General features: G+C 42.7%; 1 protein-coding gene across 1 annotated transcript; it reads right to left on the bottom strand.

Annotated features, from left to right (window-relative positions):
• Nucleotides 1–320: 320 nt before the first annotated feature.
• On the bottom strand, nucleotides 321–22579 carry TNNT3 (troponin T3, fast skeletal type). The gene is made up of 12 exons (XM_052810631.1): nucleotides 22546–22579; nucleotides 18528–18542; nucleotides 14300–14320; nucleotides 10152–10170; nucleotides 9287–9332; nucleotides 8326–8442; nucleotides 7910–7987; nucleotides 7545–7658; nucleotides 7232–7341; nucleotides 6266–6356; nucleotides 3235–3275; nucleotides 321–720 (listed from the first exon to the last, which is right to left on the bottom strand). The coding sequence occupies exons 1-12, from the start codon at nucleotides 22577–22579 to the stop codon at nucleotides 672–674; spliced, it is 735 nt and encodes a 244-aa protein (XP_052666591.1). The 3' UTR covers nucleotides 321–671.

Here is a 22579-nt window from a genome sequence, read left to right as displayed (position 1 = left end):
CTGAAAACTACTTCTATGGATTTGTTCCTTTGTTCCTGATACTACGATTCCCTTCATCACTCAAACTTTTAAGTCAATTTTAACTGCATTTGGCATCCAGATTATGAGCTTGGCCAGAACAGTCAGCTTTTGTTATCTGCCTGGATGGCGGCTGTAAAACAGGCCCCCAGTCTTGGGTCTTTGTTGATGATAGTGAGCCTCATTCCTAGTTGTAGAGCTGGATCAAACAGTAGTAAGTAAGAATTTGGACCAACTCCCAAATCCTTGCAAAATGGGATGCTATTAAATAAAGTACGAAACACCATTCCAGAGGGCTGTCATTGGAGTAGGTACTGGTCATGCTTTATTTACAAAATCAAGAGATTTGTAGACAGCAATCTACAGGACAGCATAGGGCTGGTGTCAGGAGGATAAAGGACATGCTCAGCAGGAATTGAAGATGCCAGCAAGAAGTCATCTCAGTTCCACAGGGAACCTCCTTCCTTTTGGCTGAGGAAGCCGCCAGACCCCTCCAGAAAGAAAAAGAAGAAAAGCAGCAGCAATAGCCAACCCAGGCTGATGTTGCAATTTTTGTTATCATTGAGGCGTGGGAACACAAGTGATTCATGAAGGAAGAAAGAGGAGACCAGCAGGGTTTCGGCATGCCACTAAGGGCCATCCTGCCTTGTTCTTTACTTCCAGCGCCCGCCAACCTTGCCCTTGGCTCCTGCCTTCTTGCTGCTACAATACAAAAGGAAAGAAAAACATGTCAGCACGATGGAAGCGGTGGGGCTCTGTGACCACTGCGCGTTTCTGGTGCCTAGATTATGTTTGACCTGCTTTCATTTCTCACATGTTGGGCACACCTGCCATAGAGCACATCCTGAGAAAAATATTGTCGATATTGTGGAAAGAGATTCCTCCTCAGGCTCTTAGTGAAAGGCCAGGATGTGCATGCCTGAAAGAGGTGGACCTGTCCAGCTTCCTGCATTATCAGGACAGAAGTCCAGGTGGTCCTAAATCTAAATGACAGGCCTATCCAGCCGCAGACTAGATGTTTCCTGAATTCAAATCTGCTATGATCTGGCTTTTAGGATTTAGAGCTGTTTCTGGACAAAAATTCCTCATTATCAGGGAGCTCTGGTCAAATTCCCCAGATGATATAGTCATCTAGTAGTGGAGGCAAAAAGCTGAGCAATAATTTAAATACAACTAATAACTGCTTTGCTCTAGCAAAGCCAGAGTGGCTTCTTCCTTATATCACAAGAGCAAGAGACTCCAAAACAGTCCAAACAACTTTTTAGGCCTCCCCTCATATCAGCATCCTCATCTTGCTCGTGGTGTGTGTGGGAGCAGTCCAGCTACACTCCCCACGCAAAACACCTGAGGCAAAATCTCTCCAAATAGTATCTTCTTGCACACAGAAGGGCAATCCTACATGCAAGCCACTTACCTTCTGACTGAGAAGCACGCACGCCTGGAGTCAGAGAGGGGCCAGGCGTGAAGTTAGTCGAGTTAGATTCTGCACCGGCTCCCATAGGCAGCACCTTGGCTTTGGGGGCTTGGCACACCACCAAACCTTTCCATCTCACACATACGGTGATGAGGCTGCTTCTTGAACCAAAGCACATGCAAACTGGGGGCAGCTGTTTGACATAGCAGATAATGGGGTTGGAGGCCAAGCACAAGATGATGGGGCCTTGCTATCAACAGAGAGGCCTTCTTCAGAACCATTGATTCCTCCAGGGAGCAGAAAAAAATGTGGACAACACATCTGGGGAGATTTTTGTGGTGCTGCCCCATGGATTGGTTCAAGAGCGCTAGCCATATTTACAGAAGGATGTAGCACAGTGACACAGACGTACACATAGTGGATACTTTACCTTTTGACCAAGTTAGACTTGGTCTATTCGAAAAATTGACCTTCTATATGAGAGAGAGCGCAAAGCGTTTTCTGCTTATCTTAAGTTCATCTCAGTGTCCCTTTTGCCAGTCTTTCCGCAGGTTCAAAACCCAGTATAGAAACTGCATAGCTCCTCAAACGAAGGCAGAGTCCTTTTATCTCCACAAGCGCCTGTGATGTTTGATGTTATGCCTAACCTTTAGAGTGTGCTTAAGGAGACTTAATAAAGTCTGAAGCAAAAGGTTCATTTGATCCTTGTATAACACATTAGCGGGCATTGCTTTGGAATGATACAGTCTAGTGTGCATAGAAATTTAAGTACACAGAGATCTCATGAGCTGTGGGCCTCAGTGCAACCTTTTCAAATGATGTCCTGAGAGAGTATCATGTCTTTTGGGGGACCAAGCATGCAGTAATGGTACAGCCTGTTGTGGGTGGTGTGGTGGTGCCCCTCAGAAGAGCAGCAACACCCAGACAAACCATGGCATCCTTCTGCAGCTGCACATTCTGCTGAGATTTATCAGCCTACAGCTCTGTACAGAAAATACCACAGGAAGGTCAAGCCTTATGTTTGGCATCTACAGACAACAGAGCCCCCAGTGTTACATTCATCTGATAAAGCACGGTGGCTTGGGGAAGTGGGAAGGCAGTGTCTGGTCACTCCTATCATCCAAAGATATCACCAAACACCACCACTTCATTCCTGGCATGGCTTTGCTAAGATATAGAAGCACAGTGAAGATCAAATCCCACCACTGGAGAGCTCTCCTCCCTTACTTCCCCGCAGTTCCTTCCCTGTGTCTGTTAGTTTTCTACATGCCCTGGCCCCCAGGCTTTGTCTAGCCCTGATCTGTCATAAGTTCACTGTAAACACCTAGAACAGTTAAAGATGTAAGACTCAAAAAATCTAATTAAGTAGAAGTCTTGTGGGAAGGCAAGTGGGAGAGAGATGATAAGTGAAAAGAACTCACAACAGTAATCACATGATGTTAGTCTTGTTACACACCATTCCTTATAATCTTAGCAACCACTTGTTTACCCTTCGTAAACAATGGTTGTATTCCCTCAAGTATTCAAAGCACCTCAGTCAGGTGTTTGAAAACCCCAGCAATAAACAGATGGAAATTTTGCAGACATGGTGTGAAGAAACATGATTTTTTCTTGTTAGCTGTTACATTCACTTCAGTTTCCTATTCATTTTCTCAATGTGAGGCAGGATGGGAGTTGCCCTTCAATCTCTAGCCTCATTTCATTGCAATAAGAAAATGTTGGTGTTGAGGCTGAAGTGACTATTTTGAACACTGAGAAGATATCCCCAAGCCAGGAGCTAGGAAGGGGATATAGGTACTTACTGCTTCTGAGCCTGATCGATCCGGTTCCTGAGGGTGACAATCTGCAAACAACATACATGACCAGGGTTTTTAGTGATAAACCTTGTTCCCTCACAGAGAGGGGAGTTTTATCTGCTGAAGTGCTGGAAAGAGGTGCCTATGGTAGGGGTTCATACTTCCTTTGAAATAAAAGCTCACCCTTGCTTGAACGACAGAAATGTTGCTCCTTGGCAATAAATCTGCAAGCCAATTTCACACGTCAAGGGAAAGAAGAGCTAGAATTTTATAGCCCTTATTAGAAGAATTCCTATGTATACAAATTAATTTCCTATGAACTCACATGTCAAACTGCAGGCAAGTGAACCAGAATGAGTGTCACCCTGGCTAGCTGGAAAGCTCTTGGATGGCTCCATCACCTGTATGTGTCAACCTCACCTTCTCACTCTTCCCCCTACTCCTACACATTAGGAAGTGTGTAAGCTCAAAGAGCTTCAGTGGTCTTTGGATGGGAACCTCAAGAATGGAAGATTCTGCTGGAGTACCTTTGCTGGCTGGCAGAGCAGGAGGTGAGGAGCTTGCAGCAGTCACCACCTTCCCAGCCACTCACCTAATAAGAGAAGATGACTTTTAAAGGGGCTGAAGAAGAAAATATTCAAGGAGAGCTTCAGCAGCCACAGAGGAAAAGGTTGAAGTGGGGGCTCTGAAGACCTTCAAGCCACTAGAGAGTCTGTCCTACAAGACGGAGTGTCTCTTTGTTTATCCATGGGTAAACTGCATATTTCAACCTGATGCGTGGGAAAGCAAACACCTACCTTGCATAGGATGAACACCTTATGGCCTGACTTAACACCTCAGTCCTGGCCCATAGCCCTGGACTTGCTACTGAAATCCTAGGACTCTTCCGGCTCAGGTACTGGAAAAGCCCACAAGAGCTAGGGTGTGATAGAGCCCTCTTTTGCCCCTTCACCTTCTCATTTGTAACCAAGTCAGGGTTCTACCTAGTTTTGCTGGCGTGGAAAAATGCACTTGCCAAGACATATGCTTTGAATTACACCAAAAGCAGAGGCGATGTCCTCCACTGGCTGTGCAGGTCCAAGAACTGATGACCCAACATTTGAATATTTAAAGCAGGACTTGACATTCCCCGCATGCAAAACAAGAAAAACAAAAGTCATACATTCAAGTTGGCCCAACAACTGGTATTTCCTGGCTCTTGTCTTTCCGTGGCAAACAGAAGCAAAATAAGAGACTGAAACGTTAGCAGGAACAGGACAACACAAGAAAGGAAAGATCAGCAAATCACCTGCTTTTGTACTTACTCATGGAAGTTTTAATATCTGCTGCAGCAGTTCAAATTATTTTTTGCAACCGAATATTTTTCCCAAGAGTGGAGGAGAATCAGCTGTCTTCAGTTTGACCCAAGGACTTAAGACTTACCTTCAATGATAACCTCGTGATAGTGACTATAACACTCACTTTCCAATGAAGCACCAAAGAGCAACAGACATTAGAGCTAAAGAGCTCCACTCTTGTGTATCCCAGTTCCTTCCTTTTTCTCTCCCTTGCATCCTTGCTTGTGTCTCCTTCATTCCCTTTGCTGTTTGTACTTACCTTTCTTCTCACTTTTTTCCTGCTATCATCTTCCCTTTGTTCTTCCACTTTTCTTCTCCCATCTCAGCTGTGTATTTTCCTTCTACTTTGCTCATTCTTTGTACTTTCTCTCCTTGCTTTTCATCAGCAGCCACCCATCCTTTGTTTATGCAGAGGTTTTGTTACGTAGCATGTACGTGTCCCCTGGCACTGCCTTAATTCCTGTTTTTCCAAACCCAGTTGACCTGTTAACCTTAAGCTAGCCTCTCCAGTATTCTGGATCCGGGTAAGCACGTGCCACAAGGTGGAGAATCTTTCCAAACCCCATACCATTGTTTTTTGTGAAGTTCGACCTATTACACATGCATCCCTAAGCTTCTGTATGTATCCCAGGTGCATCAGGGTGACTCACACACACACGCAATGCTAGAGTTTTGGATAGGGAATTATTTTCAAGATGGTCTGAGTGGGTTGCATGCTCAGGTCTTTAGCCACATCCCTGTTGGACCCCGACTCTTTTCCTAAATTACTGCTTCATCTCTTTTCAAAGAATGGAAGGGGAGAGAAAAAGGAAGTGAAGGGAGAGACACAAGATCCAGTTTTCTCTTTTCTCTCTGCAGTTGGAGCCAAGTGCCAGTTTCTGTCTGGCACCTGGCCTCTGACCATGCAGCAGGCTCATGCATTTGGTAGCCTTTGCTTCTGCTGTTATACAGGCAAGTTCATTGTACTTACAACTTGGAAAGCTCCTGCACCCTGCAACGCAGTGTTAAAATCTAAGAGAGATTGAGATAGTTACATTGGTGTTGCTCATTCCCTGTCAGGATGTGTCTGTGTGATTGGGAATTAAAAGGAGAGCGAGAAGAAGAGAGATCCAGTAGGATTTCTCAGCCACTGAAACCTGATGTAGAAGAGTGCAGCCCTGTCCTGTGACTGAAGGAAACATATCCACTTTCTGTTACCATATGACACTTCAGCCAGACGCTCCTGTCTGGAGACAGTTTTCAGTGACCCCAGAGAGCTCAGTCCACAGGGAATCTGTCTCGGATGGGAATAAACTTACAATGTTCAAGTGTGAAATCAAAGATGGATTTAGAAATATTACTTTGCAATGGAGATGAGTGAATTAAGAATTACGGAATTTTCAGGCCACAGTTACCTATAGATAAATAAGAATGAACAAGATGTGTTTGAGCAGAGAGTGGGGAGTCCATTTTCCATTGGGATTGCCTTTCCATGGGGCACTGAAAACCTTGAGAGCAGTCTATTCAATTTCAGCCTAAAATATGAAATCCAGTCCAAGTATGTATGTTAGGGGAATGCGGTCGCAGGTGTCTTGCTGCTTAAATATTGCAATTGGCATTGGAGACCCAAATGACATCGCCACATGGCTTTTGCCAGAGGAGTCACAGAGATTTTTACATATTGGACCTGGTGCCATTAGTAAAATGGCTTCTCAACTCACCTCGTATTTTTTCCTCTTGATCTGCTCTGTAAAGTCATACTTTTCAGTCTCCAGCTGGTATAACCAGTCCCACAGTTCCTTAGCCTTGTCCCTGTGTGTTTATGGGGAAAGCAAAATGGGAGAAACACACCACATCATATATTTTCTATGATTTTCACATCACTAGCAATAAGGCTTTTTGTGTTTTATTTAATGCAGTTCACACATCTTCCTGCAAACCCTTTCCGTTCTCTGAAAGCTACTGACCATTTTCAAGGTCACATTCTTCTCACCTTCTCACCTGAGAACCTTTAAGACTTGCACTCTTGCATGTGTCACACACTAACGTATTTCCTATAGATTTGTTTTCCCCCTAACTCTTAATGAAGGGTTCCAGGGGAATCAGATGAGAAGGAAGGAGGACTCTGAAGGCCACCCAAGCAAGCAGAGCAGCTGCCATTGTGCAATCTCATCTGTTTCAGGGCTGAGGTGAGCCAACCTCATCTTTCAATCATGTGTAAACTGCAACGTGTGGAGTCCAGACGATCATCTGATGACTGCTCTGCACCTGAGCACTCAGCTTCCAAGCCTCCAGCCTCAGTGGAGATCCAAACTCATACCTTAGCAGCTCTAACTCACCCCTGGGAATGGTACAGATACCAATCTCTAGGCTTGTTCAACTAATGTCAGAGCTGGGTTTAAAGTTTGTACCTAGTCCTGTAAATGACTAATCCTAATTAGCAGGAGAGGCTAATGGAGCTATGCCAGGAGCATGGCTAGATGGCTACCAAACCATTTCAACAATTCTCCCCATCCCCATTTCCCCTCCATTCTCCAGATCAAGGAAGGGCACAACTTAACATTGTCCTGTGATGAATTTCAAGGAAGGCCCTCTCCTCTACCTCATTTTTTTACCAGCAAAGATTCCAGGAGAGTAAGACCAAATTTCAGTGGATTACATCCAGTAAGTTAGCATAAGCATGTTACCTCAGCTTGTCTTCATTAAGGTGGTCGATGTTCAAGGGCTTGCGCCTCTCTGCCAGGACCTTCTTCTTTGTCTCTCTAGCTGTTTGCTTCTTTCCTCTCTTCTGATCAGCCTATTTTTAGAACATTAATTAACATTAGACTGCAGAAATTCAGGCTGAATGAAACGATTTCAGTGACAGAGCATATAAGACAAGCTGCTAGGGATCCAGAAGAAGGAAAGTTGAGCTGTTTTCTCAACCTGTAATACACACTGTTCCCAGTCAACCCCGTGGTTTAACATTTAATATTTCATCCACCAATCCATGCTTTTTACCTTAGCCAGATAGCTGCTGTATGTGGCACCCATGGAGGACAGAGCTTTCTTCTTCTTGAGATCATCCTCAGCTTTTCTCTTGGCATCTTCTTCCTCTCTCCTTGCCTTTTCTTCCTGTGGAGTGCAACAAACAGAAGCAAGTTACTCTAGGGGAGACTGACAGCTTCGCCAACAGTCAGTGTCACTGCAGGGAATGTGATCAGACAGACATGTTGATGAGAATTGGCAACTCCTGTTTCCTGCCCTTGCTTTAAGAGGGTGGTCACTTCTTCGCACTGAGAGGCAGAACCTGTAGTTTTTTTCTGTCTCTAGAGATCTCCTCCAATTTGATGCTGAGACAAGGAAAGAGTTGCAAAGACACTTACTGCAAGCCTTGCCTGACGCTCCTTCTCCTTCTCAGCCCGGATTCTCTGTTGCTCTGCTCTTTCAGCTCTGCGCTTCTCCTGCAAGAAGTAGTGGCAGAGGCATTGAGTCATCATTGTGGCTTTATCTACCTCCAGTATTACGCCCTACCACCAAGAGCTTTGGTTCGTAGAGAGTGAGCTACCTACTCCCTTGCCAGAACATGCAGAAAGGTCTCATGCAATTCTCAGGTGTAAAACAAGAGGCTGAGAGAGGGGACAGATGTGGGGAGAAGCCATTTGGTGGTGAATGAGCAGTCGCTTCTGTACATGGCAATAGAGCTTTCTGCCAAAGTCTGACAGTGGACTAATGGATTCAAATTCCCGTCTACAGAGGATCTCTCAATCTAGTACAGGGAAATGGCAGTACAAGGACTCACAATCCTCTCCTTGAGGGCAACCAGCTCTTCTTCTTCCTTTCTCCTGGCTTCAAAGTGGCTGTCAATCAAGGCCTGCAGTTCAATCAGGTCTTTGTTCTGCCTTTTCTTTTGGATGTCCTAGAAGAGCAGGCAAATGCATTAAGTAAGCCCTTATTGCTCTAGGAACATGCCCTCGACATTCCCAGCACCCTGCCTATACAGAGAAGCAAAAGCAGAAAATGTCTGCAGATATCTGTAGAAATCTATGGCATTAGCTTAAATGGCTGTTGATGCAGGACAGAGACAGAGACTCATCCAGGTGACAGTCAGGAGCCCAGAAGGGAACAGAATCCACATCTCCCATTCCCCTACACCATATTTTAGCCCTGGCTTTGCTTAGCTGCCTATATTTGCATATACTTAGCTGCCGCCTCTTTGCTTTGGGATATGAATCTTACCTAGAAAATGTTCCTGCATTTTTGGGCAAAGCAGATATTTTTGTGGAGATTTTCAACACCAGACCTGCTTCTTTTTTCTATCAACTTTCTAGGAAGATATTTGGATCTCTGTTTATTATTAAAATTATATTGTCATTTTAGGTAGTGTTTCTCAGCAACAGATGCATATAGGCCTGTTTTATTTCAACCTGCAACTTTCAAACCATTTACAACAATGGGACAGGGGATCTGAGATCTTCTAGAACACTTACTTTCTCCTTTCTTCATATATTGGCTTCAAAGATTCAAGGAGAAAAAAAAGAAATACATCATTTTAGCTTAGTCACATTATCAAGGAATGCATCCAGAGAGTTTCAGGGAGCAGAGAGTAGCCTTTCACTGAAAACGGGCAGCAAAGCATCCATACTTTTGTCCTTTACTTTATCCTCAGCACTATCCAATACAGGAGGAGTTATGTGGGTTTGCACACGTGTGTATGGCTCAGGTACAGACAGACAAACACAGCCAATTTCAGGAATACTTACATCAAAATCTACTTTCTCACCCTCTGGTATTTTAGGAGCAGTTAGTCTGCAAAAAAAAAAAAAAAAAGAAAAAAGAAACAAAACAAACAAACAACAAAAAAAGGATTTTCATCTTAAAGAACAGGCAGCTTTTTAAATAGCACATCCTGACCTGACCTGCCCTCAGGAACGATGCTGACAAGGAGGAATGTTGATGGAGGTACAGAGTGGTGAAACAGCAAGTCCATGGAAAACTACTCCAGAATAGCACTAAGGACCATTGTCCTTCCTGGAAGGTCACACAGGGCAGGGAGCTACCCCTAAAAACCCTTTTCATTCCCAAAGCCTATGGTCATTCCCTGTCACATGGGAAGACATTGGTCCACGAGGCTGTTGGTGCAGCGCTGCACACTCCGTTCTGGGCAGCTGGCAGAGTGGGAAGGTAAGGTGCTGGGACCCAGAGCCATAGGTCCATAGGAAACCTTAGTTAAGTTCAAGTCAGCCAAGCCCAACATTTGCCACCCTTCCTACTGTCAGCAGTCCTGGATGGATGGGTAGTTTCCCAGCCAGGGGGATTTACAGAGGATTTACTGTTGAGCTGCCTATATCTTGGGGTACTGTGAGACCACTGTATCTTGGACAGTTCACGAGTCCTCTGACTTTATCAGGGACTGGCCTTAAGACCCTGGCCGGTAACTACTGCTTAAGGCATCCTCTGGCAGAAGCAGACATCCTGGAAAGGCATGCAGGAACAGCTGGATGTTGCATGAGGGAGGGTTGGATAAAAGCTTCTAGTGGCCATTTGCCTAATAGACAATCTTAACAGCTTCTGCTAGATCAGAAAAATGATGCCAGAGTTTTGAAACTCCCTGCCCCTCATACTTACTTTATTCTAGGCTTCTCCTCTGTATTTGGAAACATGGAGCAAAACAGGAAGGGAAAAAGAGGGAGAACAGTTAGAATGACAGAGATCATGCCAGCTGCTAAAGTAAAAGGAGGGAAGGGAGATTTAATCCTGGGGGAAATATCCCAGAGAAACTGGTTAATTCTCAAGGACTTCCAAAAGAAATACACACACTCACAAACCCCTTTTGCTAGGAGTGAATCTGTTTTTACCCTTGAAACAGAATTTGGCAGAAAAGAATCAAGAGACTGTGTAAAAGTCCCAAACGTAGCATCTGGAAAGCAATGGTTTCATGTAAATGCAAATTTATTTTTCTCAAACCATCCTTACCAAAGCTCTAAGGAGGACAGCTGGGCTGGAGGGTAGAAGAAAATGTTGCCTTTTTCAATCAGCACTTCTTTCACTAAAGTTAACCTGAATTGACAGTAATGTCAATGATAACTAGGCTTTGCCAGTTTTGCTCAAATGCCCCACATGGAGGCCAGGAGGCAAAAAGCTTCCTGACACACATTTTCTCCAGGTTCATTGACTCCCAAGATAGCTTAGGGCACATGTCCCTGAGATACCTTGGTGCCATGGGGAAGATGCTTATTGTTCTGCACTGTGTGGTGCTCCTCAAACCCAGCTTGAAAAGGCCATCCTCTCTTAGCAAGCATCCTCTCCTGCTGAGGTACATGCAAAATTCGCATATTGCATCTCCAGGAGAGGTATAATGCCCTGATAGGCAGGCTAAACCATCACAGAGACCGTCAGCTTGGGCCCTCTGGCAGTCAGAAGTGCTCCCATGCAACAAGTGACCTTTCCCTGGCTCTCAGAAATGTGCTGTCTTGCGAGTTACTTGCTTAACATTTGTGCTTGTGCTCAATTCCCCTCCCTGCTATGCTTTTTAAACTTTAGTTATTAACTCCAGTGTAATGCCAGTAAGTTCAGCACTGTTATTCTCACAAACAGAAGTAAATTAAACCCAGTCTCACAGGGACCCAGGTTGACTTTCATAACCACACACTATGTTTGAACTTCCAGGGATGCTGCTGGATTCTGTGGTACGAGACTCTCCCTGTGTTGGTTCAGTGGGTGGAACTGAAGTAAAAAGCTCACAGTCTATTGAATCTGTTTAAAAAAAAAACAGCTTTGTAAAGTAAAAGTAAAAACAGCCTCCCCTCAGGATTGGGTGCACAAGCCCTGCTATCCATATCATGATACAGAAAGCTATTATATTTTTTCAAATGCTTATTTGCATCCAGCTATTTTGGGACTGATGGAGGAAATTGGGAATAGCAAATGACACAGAATAGAATAAAATAAAATGAAACATTATAAGAGGAAAAAATAGCAAAAACTGATACTGGAAAATATTTAGAGACATCAGTTGCAAGGATGTTGGATAATAAAAAATTGAGAAGGTGGCGGGAAATGGGTTATTGAGATAATTAAGAGAAAAGACATGAGAGATATGTAAAAGAGATCAGAAACCAACCTTTCCTTTCTCTCACACTTTCCCATACTAATTTCAGTAATGAAATTTTGGGGGGTAGACTTTTCTCATTTACTTCAAGAACACTGCCTACCAAAACAAATCTCAGTTGTGGCCTCTAGATGCTAAAGAAATGCTAATAAAATAAACAGCATGTAATTAGAAAAGTGTTTTAGAGCACTCGTATAAAGGAAGCCACAAATTGCTCCTGAAGAAAAATACTATTAGCCAACAGCATACTTCTATATTTCTCCAGTTATTTTTTAAATTGTTTTGCTTTTCAAATAGCCAGTGAGCTTCTTAACACATTAGTTAAATTGTTTTTTTAATCTGGAGAGAGGAAAAGTAATGATGATTAACCAGTCTATCAGGGATGTTATTCACACAGGATTCCCTTCCCTCGTGACATACCCAGATAATTTTCAGAAACGTTCCTGTTTAGCTTAAAGCTGCCAGTTAGCAACACTTCAGAGAGAGGGGGAAAAAAAAGTAGATAGGAAATGACTGGTTTTGTTTGTTGACCTTGGTTGCCAGGATCAACATCTGTCTGTCAATAACTGCAAATTTGGTTTCAGCTGCCACCAAATCAGCACTTTAAACTTAATTAAACCAACAAACAATTGTAAAAATAAAAAGAAAAATTAAGGTTAGTTGGTCTTGAAATAAGAAATTGTAGTTAGAATATTTAAAGGTACCTCCAGAAAACCAGAAAAGGGGATAACAAAGAAATAGGAGCCTTTATTAAAAAACAAACAGTAATAAATCTGTCCTTTGCAGTGCATGACCCAGCATTGGTCCATACTGTATGCACCAAAAGCAGCCCATGGTTGTGATTTATTTTGAAATGCCCCTTCTTTCAAGACACTGAGTCAAGGAACTGGGCAAAAATTGGTTGACAAGCAGGAATTGTCATAGCAAATTCCTGTTCCTATGGCAGATTTTGACTGACATTCTGGTTATTCTGCCAATGAACCATGGGACCGTGACAAAATGCCCACATACAACCCTGCCAAAAGAAGGCAAGAGCCACTGGAAATCCAAGTTCACTGCCCTGGTGGTTAGACAGTTTCTGAGTTTCTGGTTTCCAAAAGGTTTAGCACAGGGAGAGTACACACCACGATAAATACAACCTTGCTTTCTCCTGCGCAATCTATGAGGTATTCACACAGTGCTCCCCTTCTGTGTGAATCCATCTGAACTGTCTTTACTTCATTCAGAAATCCCTAAACACCCTCCCTTAATCCCACTTCTCAGAAGCAACATATCTAACTCACACCATGTCCTTCGGTGGAAAAAAAATTAATATGCTATTAAAAATAAAAGGAAAGAAAGAGAAAAAGGAGAGAAAGGGGCTCAGAAAGGTCCTCAGCATATTTCCCTAAATAAGGAAAAAGCCTGAAAAGCGAGCAAGAAAATTAAAACAAACCACCACCAACAACAACAAATTTACAAAACAAAACAAGGAAACAGAGACAATGCAGGGTGCTTTCAAGTAGCATTGGGCTTTGTCTTTCAAAACAGCTGGCCAGGTGTTTTAGGGATTGGGGCAGTCAGAACACAACCAAGCTACTTCAAAGGCCTGTAAAAGCCTGTGAGTCAGTCTATACATTTAAACTGGTTTTGAATTTGGCCCAGGGGCCCTAAGTTATCTTACCCACATACAAGAGCAAAACTGACCCTGCAAACATTTAGATTCGGTCCTTTCACATTAGCCTTGTCCCCACCTATGTGCTCCAGCACCCACTCAACCAAGTATTATGAACACACTATCTTAAGCCCATGGCCTGCCCTACCAGTCTGAATAAATTTATTCACATGCTTGATGTTTAGCACAATTTTAAGTGCATGGCTGGAGCAGAAGTTTAAATATCTGTAGATTCAGGCCTGGAGACCATGACCTTCTAAGGCTGGGTGAGAAAGGCATGTTTATGCAGGGCTCAGCTCCATTTTCAAGCATGCCACTATGACTTAGGAGATACTTTCCTGATTTTTGGGAGGATAGAGAAGGTTTGCTGATGAAACCTATGACACGATAGGTTCTAGCTAAAAGACAAGTCCAGAGCAAGCTTCTAGAGCTTGGTTTTCACCATCTACTATCCTAATGAGGATGTACAGGCTTCTCAATGCAACAGTGACTCCCCAAGGGTGATTGGATATGCACAGTGAGCAATTCTTTGCAGCAGAGATGTTTTGGCCCAGTTCCTGAGTTTAAAATCAAGTGAGGGACAAAAACAAATACGGAAAAAAGGGTGAGATGTTAGAAAGGTGACTTTGTTGTCCTAAGACAACACCAAGCTACCATCATAGTATTCGCCGCCTTCATCAGCTGTAGGTTGAAGGATAAAAGCAAAAGAGAAGCAACACAGTAGTCAATCCACAACCAGCATTGTTCTCCTAAGAGCAACTGTCCCCACTCCCTCCTTCTACGCTGGGAACCTTGGACTCTCCAGAGATCAAACAAGAAGAAAAAAACACCTTTTTGGTGATTCGATTTGGCAAACATACAGCCCTTTTCTCCATGTTCATCCAAAGCTATCCAGAGAGACCTTTTTCCCTCCTGTGCTCTCTTTGCTCTTGAACAAGGTCAGTGTTTTTAACACTGTTTCCTCAGGGCTGAAAGAGAAAAAAGGTGAGAGTCTGTAGATGCATCACATACCTTCTTCAGGGGCTTCCTCTGCTGGTGTCATGGTGCAAGCAGTGATGGAAAGACAGGAAATAGAAAACAAAAACAAAAACAAAAACAGAACAGATATTTAAAGCTCTTGGAAGCCTGAGAAACAGACCAGGGAATGCATGAAGGGGGGGAGGGGGATAAAGGAGGAAAAGAAAATAAAGGAATTAGTGAATTAAGGCAGGGAGAAAAGGTATCTGGAGAGGCTGTCAAGAGTTAAAGATGCTGTAAGATTAAAGTAGTAGTAAGCATGGAGATTAAAGGAGAAAAGGGCTGCAAGTGATCATCATGGTTAATATTTGTTTCTCTTGTTTTGTTCTCTTCTACCAACCCAGGACTCCTGTTCTCTCTGTCACACACACACACTCTTGTGTTGCAACTAGGTGGAGTAAATCAGAAGTCATGTCACATACCTGGCTCATGAACTTCAGGTGTGAAGTGTCATGGAACAAGATGCGATGGAAAATAAGAGAATGAGAACGAGAAACCTGTTATTTCACACACCAAAAGAGCTTTTGAGCCAAAGGGGAAGAGGGGCAGAGAGGAAGAGGGAAGCAAAGTTAAGAAGTAAACCTGAGGTAAAATAAATTAATTACACTTGAAATAAATAGCATATAAACAGAAGTCACAGGACAGGAAAGGAATTCAGTCAGCTGAAACAGGCAGATTTACGATAATAGTACGATGCTTAAAAAAACCTGAGTATTACATGACATAAAGCACAACCTGACAGCACAGTGTACCAAGGTTTACCTTGATTTGAAATATGCACATGAACATAGTCAGCACTCTCAAAGCACTGTTGGATCCATCCTTTTCTACAGCAATATTTCAGTCATTTGAAATAAACACAGTGTGGTTTGGAAACCTACTGAAATACCTGCTGTAACTCATCATCAACGTTCAGCTAACTTCCAAAGAAGCTCAGTTCTCTTTTCTAGATCTATGGCTTAGGCCATTTTCTTCCTTGAAGACAACTTTGATGTCTATGTAAATCTACTGCTGTTCTTCACATCCATTTGCAATGTAGAATTATGAACAGATTACTTCATAGGAAGAAAAGGTTCATTAAAAGTCTGTGCAGGTCTACTTTTCATTCTTCTAGTTTTTTTGGCGAAGCAAGAATCGATCAGCAATGTGCATTTGCAGGGCAGATTTTGCTTTTCAGCCGTATACACACCACTGAATATTTTGCAAAGCAGGCATAAAAATAATGCAAAATCTCACAGCATTTATATTGCTTGTGTACAGTTAATGGGTCAAATTCTGCCCCAAGATTTGAAACAAAGCTTTCCCTATAGGAAGAAACATTCATTCTCATATCACAGTGCAGAATTTAACCCATTCCACAAGGACACTTTTTGCTGAGCTACTCTTTCACAATCGTATATGTGTTGCCCTAGTTTTTAGTAAAATTTTCATGCAACAGGTAAGCTTCCTCCTCCTTACTGCTGATTACACTTTACTGAGGAAAATAAAAAATTAAACTAAAAAATAGCAACCACCCCAAAGGCATGCAAGTTACAAGCTAGCATTAACAGATAGGTTGTTATCTCCTGTCACGTTGTATTCACTTCCCACACACACCGTCCCAGCAGACAGACACTGGGGAGTTTAGAAGTTAAATCACATACCTGGAGGGGGGGCTTCATTTAGTAGGAAGTGTCAGGGGAAAATCATAGGAAAGGAAGATAAAAGAATTAGAAATAAGTTATTCAGGAGGGGATCACCTCAAACTTTGGTGAGACAGGGTTGAAGGGTATCATTTGCAGACTAGGTTATAGGGATAGGGTGTTAATAAGAGTGGAAAAGGAGAGTAATTACAGTGGAATGTGAAGTAGACATGGAGGAGATGCCATAGAAATGAAAGATAAAGGGAATTTGAATGTTGATGAATTGCAATGGTTTAAATCATGCAACTATATAAACAGTGGGCAATTGTAGTAACACTGGTGATCCTTAAATTTGAAAGAAAACATACCCAAGAAGGTCATTTTACAAGTGTGCAGTGGAACCTATGTTTCTGCTATGCACATGCCCTTTTAGCTGTCAGAGCAGTACGGGGATATGAGAGTTACTGTAAGGAAGTACTGCTTTGGATGTATCTCTGCTTGCACCTGAAGCTCCACCATCTAAGAACCTCCACTGGCAGATTTGGGGCTTAGCTCTGCAGAACTGGAAATATTCAGGTCTACACAGGGCTTGTCTCTGCTGCAAAGGAGTAGAAACTGCTCAAGCCTGCGTGCCAGGATCCTGCTGCAGGCAATACCTGTGAGTGCAAGCAGCTTGTGCTTCTGCAGCTCAGGTACCTGCTCACTGACCCAGCTGCAGTATAGTCACAGCCCTAAATGGTTTCAGGGGCACTAAAGTGTTTCTTCTAAGCTTCTTAGAAAGTGACTCTTCAGTTACAAACAATAATTATACTTTCCTATAGGGAAAATAAATTTTAGGGAATCTTAAGAATGGATTGATTCTTCATGACTGGTTTTCTTCAACAACTTCAAATTCCTATGTACAGGAATGCTTCAGATTAATACATAGGAATTTAGATGTCATACACATGCGCTTGGTTAGGTGGAAAGTGTCAGCAAAGAAAAATAAAGGAATTAGAGCAAGAACTGCACAACAGCAATAACTCTGAACTTGTGCGGGCCACAGCTATGACTTAGAAGATGTGTTAGACAAAGACAGCATTAATAACAGAGAAACTAAATAATCATACAGTGATATGAAAAGCTGGGACAGTCTCCCTCTGACATAGAAGTTTTCTTTTAAGCTTGTTATATTTACATCTTCTTTATAAACTTTCCTTTTTGTTATGCTTCATGTTACAGAGGGGAAAGAAAACATGGGGAGGCTGTAGGTATGGCTTTATTGTTAATCAGATTCTGTTAATACCTGGTGTTTTGCACAAATTTCAAGCTCATATGTATGTCAAAGCTTAAGACCGACACTCAAGTAGTGAATGGCAGTTCAATAAATACCAGGGAAAAGAGGTACAGAGGCAGGGAAAGCAGCTGGGATGGTAGCAATGACCTTTAACTTGTGCAAACCAAGGTCAGAAAAACCTTAGGAGCAGCTAACAGACAAGAATGAATATGGTTAAAAGGAGAAGAAAAGGACATGAACCAAGAAGCGTCGAGAACGGGGGAAATGAGAAGCAGCTCACAGATGAATGTTGAAGTGTTAAGTCATGCAAAAATCAATTGGCACTTCAACCCTGGCAAAAGTACTGATCTCATCTAAACTAAGAGGCTGGTCTCCCTCTGCGGACAGCGGAGTGAAATAGCTGGGATGGGCGGCTGTTGAGGTGTGACTACTTTAATAAAGCTACTCCAAATGGCACAGAATAATTTTCACAAACACTTTAGAGGACACTCCAAGTTCAATGGCTGCTTTTCCAGAGAGTAAACATTATAATGTTCCCATACACAGTGTCAGGATGGGTCTGAGTCCAGTCAGTGGCTGTTATTACAGCTTATACAGAGAGATACTTGTTTACAAAAATGTTATTACATTTTTCATGCAACAGTTAGCCTTTATCCTCATTATTACGCATCACAGAGCAGAGGAAATTATTACTGGTGGAAGGTGTAAGGAAGCTGCAAGTTACAGTTTATCATTAATATTTGATTTTTATCTGTTTTCTTCCACCATCTTTGAATTCCTGAGTATAATATTAGAGTTGCTGGTATCATTTTCCAACAGAAATCATAGTTTCAATTAAATTTCAATATTTCAAAACTCATGTAGATTTAGCTAAGATTTTGGTTAAAAAAAAAGAAAGTTTCACAACCATAAAAGGTTGCATAGATATTAACATCTCCAGAAAAAACCTTTTCATTTTTTGCCTTGTGAAAATCTCTCATTCCAGATTTGTTCTTGCGTTACACTATATATACGCCACATTATCCATAAAGTCAATGCTTCAGAAGCATCTAAAATAGAATTTTCATTTCAAAATTTGGAAATTTTCCATAGAGGAAAGAGAAAAAAAAATGTTGGAACAAAATGTTTTGTTTCAACTAAATAAAAAAAATAATTTTCAATAGCTGCCAAACAAGGTGTTCTTCCTTTTTTTGTTGTTGTTTGAAAAGTTTCCAGTTTGTCCCAATTCAGAACATGACCCAATTGTGAAATTGCCAAGCGCAACTTAATTTCCAGCACACAATAACCCTTCAGATTGACGCAGAGGAATTCAGAAGTCACATACCTGGTTCATGGACTTCTTTAAGAGGGAAGTAGCGGGGAAGGAGATGCAAAGAAAGATAAGAGAATTAGAGCAAGAAACAGAGGATGATTAAAAAAACCTTACACTTTTTTTAGACAGGGTGGAGGGATTAGAGGGATAAAAACCATTAATAAGATTAAAAGAGAAATAGAGGGCACATATGGATGTCAATTAGAAAATGATGGAGAGGAAAGACAGAGGATGTTGGGAGATAAGACATACAGATGACTAACATTATTCATAATGTTATAAATCAAGTGCCATTGGTAGCCTTTAGTTGACAAAAATATTTGCTTGTATTTAAATCAAGTCCATTACCCATAGGTTTGAATGTGGAAAAAGGCTATAAACAACCTGTTCTTATTCATGTGCATAGAAATCCCAGCCTCTGCAGAAATCAGTGGGCTCGGAGGAGCTGGCATTGATTTCCTTAGTGCCCAGGATTTCACCACTGGTATGTAGAACCGCACACCAATGTGGGAAGGTAAGTATGAGCATGTTACTGCTCTCCGACCTGCAGGATAAAGTATCCGATGAAAGCCTAGCTGGACACGCAGAGAGGGGGAGGCAGAAGGGCAATTGAAAGGTAAATGGGTTTGGGCTGGCAGGCTGATGCTTTAATAAGCATGACCTACTATTTTGCTGATCACACAGATTGTCTTACCAGATCTGGACTTTAATTCACATTATAAAATCAAGCAAAAAATGCAACCCTGCTACCCCACATTTTTGCATAATGCACATTAACCCAGAAACACACCCAATAGTTATGGAAAAAGCATGCAACTACATCTTTTCTCTGAATTGGCATTTTCTGCAAATACGCTGCAACCAAAACAATGCCACTTGGTCCAATCCTTAGCCCAACAGAAAACTAGGTATGACACAGTGTCACTTGTTGCTCATGACTTCAGATGTAAGTCTCTCCACATCAGCATACATTGCTGCAAAGGTGAGTTTTTTCTCTGCACAGTGGCAGGGGGACAGGAGGAAGAGGTACGCTTGACCAAGCAATGTAGCATTGCCACAGGGCACGGCTGTCCCACCTCCAGCCCCGGTGCATGGCATAGAGGAAATGCTTTTGGGAGCACTGTCCCTGTACCAACTGGTATCCATACGGATAGCATGGTTAGAGACATCAGGGTGCTGGAGAATACGTAAGCAATGCCCAGCCTGTGCTTCGGGCATTTTTTTCAAAACAGCAATTAGTACTTATTACTCATCACACTGCTTATCCTATGAGAGCGAAGCAGCCGTCAGTGAGCATGCAGAGGATATTTTTGCATTGTCTCCTCTTCAACCACCTCCAGAATTCCTGCACGTGTTACCACTCCAGACAGAAACAGAGGAATTCACAAGTCATGGCACATACCTTCCTCATGAGCTTTAGCAGGTGGGAAGAGTCACAGAGCAAAATGCAAAGGAAGACAAGAGCGTTAGAAACATCAGAATAACTTTTCACGCATACAAAATGGAGAGGGAGGGAAAGCCTGAGAATATATTGCAAGGAAATAAAACAAATATGGATATGAAAAGCACTACTGGAAATAAGGGTACAAATGGTCTGAGAGATTAAAAACATAAAGCTGATTTAAGTCTCTGCATCAGATGACATTTCTCTTATATGCACATTCCTGGAGTCCTGCATAAACGCCAGAGCAGCATGCTGTTTCACAACTTTGATGCTCTCCCAAGTGGATTTACAACCTGACGCCAGCAGCTTTTTGGTGGCACGTGGCTGCACATACTACCATGAGACAGTGGTCTAGAAAGTCCATAGCATGAAGAAGAAAACCATCTTTAATCATCTGCAAAGCTAAAGCACCAAAATTATTACCAGTTGCTTTATACAACAGAGTTTAAACTGAAAAAAGGACATGTGGAAAGGCTATCGTAAGAATGCCAGCCCGGTAAAGGAGTGCAAATCCTCTCCGCAGCTGCAGCATCGGCAGCTGCTGTAGCAGCAGACCAATCATGGGCACACCTGCACATCAGCCAGAGGCCTGACCCACCCCGAAGGGTCCAAAATAAGCTTCCCAGGGAGACCCAACCAGTCTCAGAGTGAAGGCTTTTCAACCTTCATCCTTTTAAGAGGTTTACATTTCCCAGCAGTTTTGATACTTTTTTTTATGCAACAATTACCACATAGCATCGCCAGTGCATTCAATGTCAAGACAGAACATGAAGGAAGAGAGTACAAAAAAACAAAATGGAAGCAAGTTTTGTTCTATATAAATATGCCTATTTTTAACTGCTGTTTCCTTTTACCATCTTACGGCTTACTGGCTAAACCAGAGCTTACTCTGAAAGACGGGAATTCAGGAGTCCTGTCACATACCTTCCTCCTGAGCTTCTTTACGTGGGGAGAGCCACAGGACAGGATGCAAAGGAACATGAGGAGAAACACGTTATTACATGGGCTGATATTACACAGGCTGAAAACTCTGTTAAGCCAGAGGGAAAAGTTTTATCCCAGTAAAGGACTCACTAATGGCTAGGAAGGGAAGGAATTTGAGGCACATGTGGTTGGGAAACAACTTCACCGTGTGAGGGCATGAGGCAAAAGACATATCGGAGAGGGAAAATTTCACAGTAAGCTCAAATACATGCTGAAATTTCTCTCTAATTCCCATTTTAGAGGAACAACCTCCTGCCATTGCCTGGATGGGCTTTATGGGAAGCTCCGCACATGGCAGGAGGGGCAGAGAGGCTGGGTTACCACCAAGCCAACGTCTGTTGGACCTTGCACTGAGACCATTCCCACGTGTTAGCCTGCAGCAGAGCCAGTCATGGAGGAGAGGTGGAAAGCAAGGACAACAGAAGCCATAAGGCAAAGTAACTGGGTCCTGCTCCTCTCACACCATGCTTGAATCCCCCCCCACCGCCAAGGAGACAGGAGGGAGCAATTCGGAAGGCAACAGCACATACCTGCTTCATGAGCTTCGTCAAGTGGGACATGGAGGAAAGCAAGAGCAACAAGATGGAAAACAAGAACAGTTAGACTAAAGAGTGTGTGAATGCAACAGGGGGGGTCTAAAAAACCACAGGGGGTATGAAATAGAGAAACAGAAGAGAAGATGAAATGGAGACAGGCAACCAAAGCACACACAGGTACAAGAAATGTAAAACCTTCAGGACCTGGATGCTGTAAAAACCCTGCAAACCGCTCAGAGCGGGTCTCCCATGGCATTATAAACAGGTTTACCCTTGTTTCAAATATACCAAGCTTTGCAAATGTGGAACCAACACACCCTTTGGCTCCTCGTACCTGGAGCACCACGTCTCAAACTTCTCAAGTGCAAAGGGTGAGTTTCTGTTCCAGCCCCTCTTCTGCCCTGCCTATCCCACCTTGCAAATGCTGCATGCAGTGTGGGGAGCCAGTTGGGGTTACTTGCCAGCGTCTACATAGATATAATTAATAAGATCTGCATTCTGCAGTATTATTATTTATATTATATATAATATGATATATTATAGTCTATAAACTTATAATATATACAATGTACTATATATAATATTACATATTATAGAATATGTACTATGTAACGTACGGCTACACACATACCTTACCACAGATGGATTTTTATTTCAAAAATCCATCCGATCATTATCTGCCAAGCTACATAGGAGAAACCAGTTGACACCTGAGAGAAACCTTTCTAGCCAGACCAGTTGTTCCGTGGCAGGAGTTAAAAACACCCAGGGCTAAAAATCAGCCTCAGAGCCTGCTGTGGCTTGGATGAAGGGATGGTATCCTCATTTCGCATGCTGCTCCCTCCCCAAAACTGGAGCAGAGGTGTCCATGCAGATACTCAAGGACATGGGGCACCCTCAGTGAAACTTGTGCAAGGGACAAGAAAAGCCCTCTGCCTGCAGATCGTTTGTCCCAGCATCTTTCTCTTGCCTCTTGCTTGCTTCTACCACCTTGCAAAATTGAGGCGCTCATCAGCACCAAGCCCTGCTGCAGGAAAAAGGGGGGCTGAGAAGCTGTTTTACGTACCTTCTTCTTGAACCTCTTCTGTGGTGGGAAACAT

Source organism: Harpia harpyja, chromosome 16, assembly GCF_026419915.1.
Source record: "Harpia harpyja isolate bHarHar1 chromosome 16, bHarHar1 primary haplotype, whole genome shotgun sequence".
NCBI lineage: Eukaryota > Metazoa > Chordata > Aves > Accipitriformes > Accipitridae > Harpia > Harpia harpyja.
The sequence above is the reverse complement of the archived record's forward strand: the minus strand, read 5'-3'. Positions and strand labels throughout refer to the sequence as shown.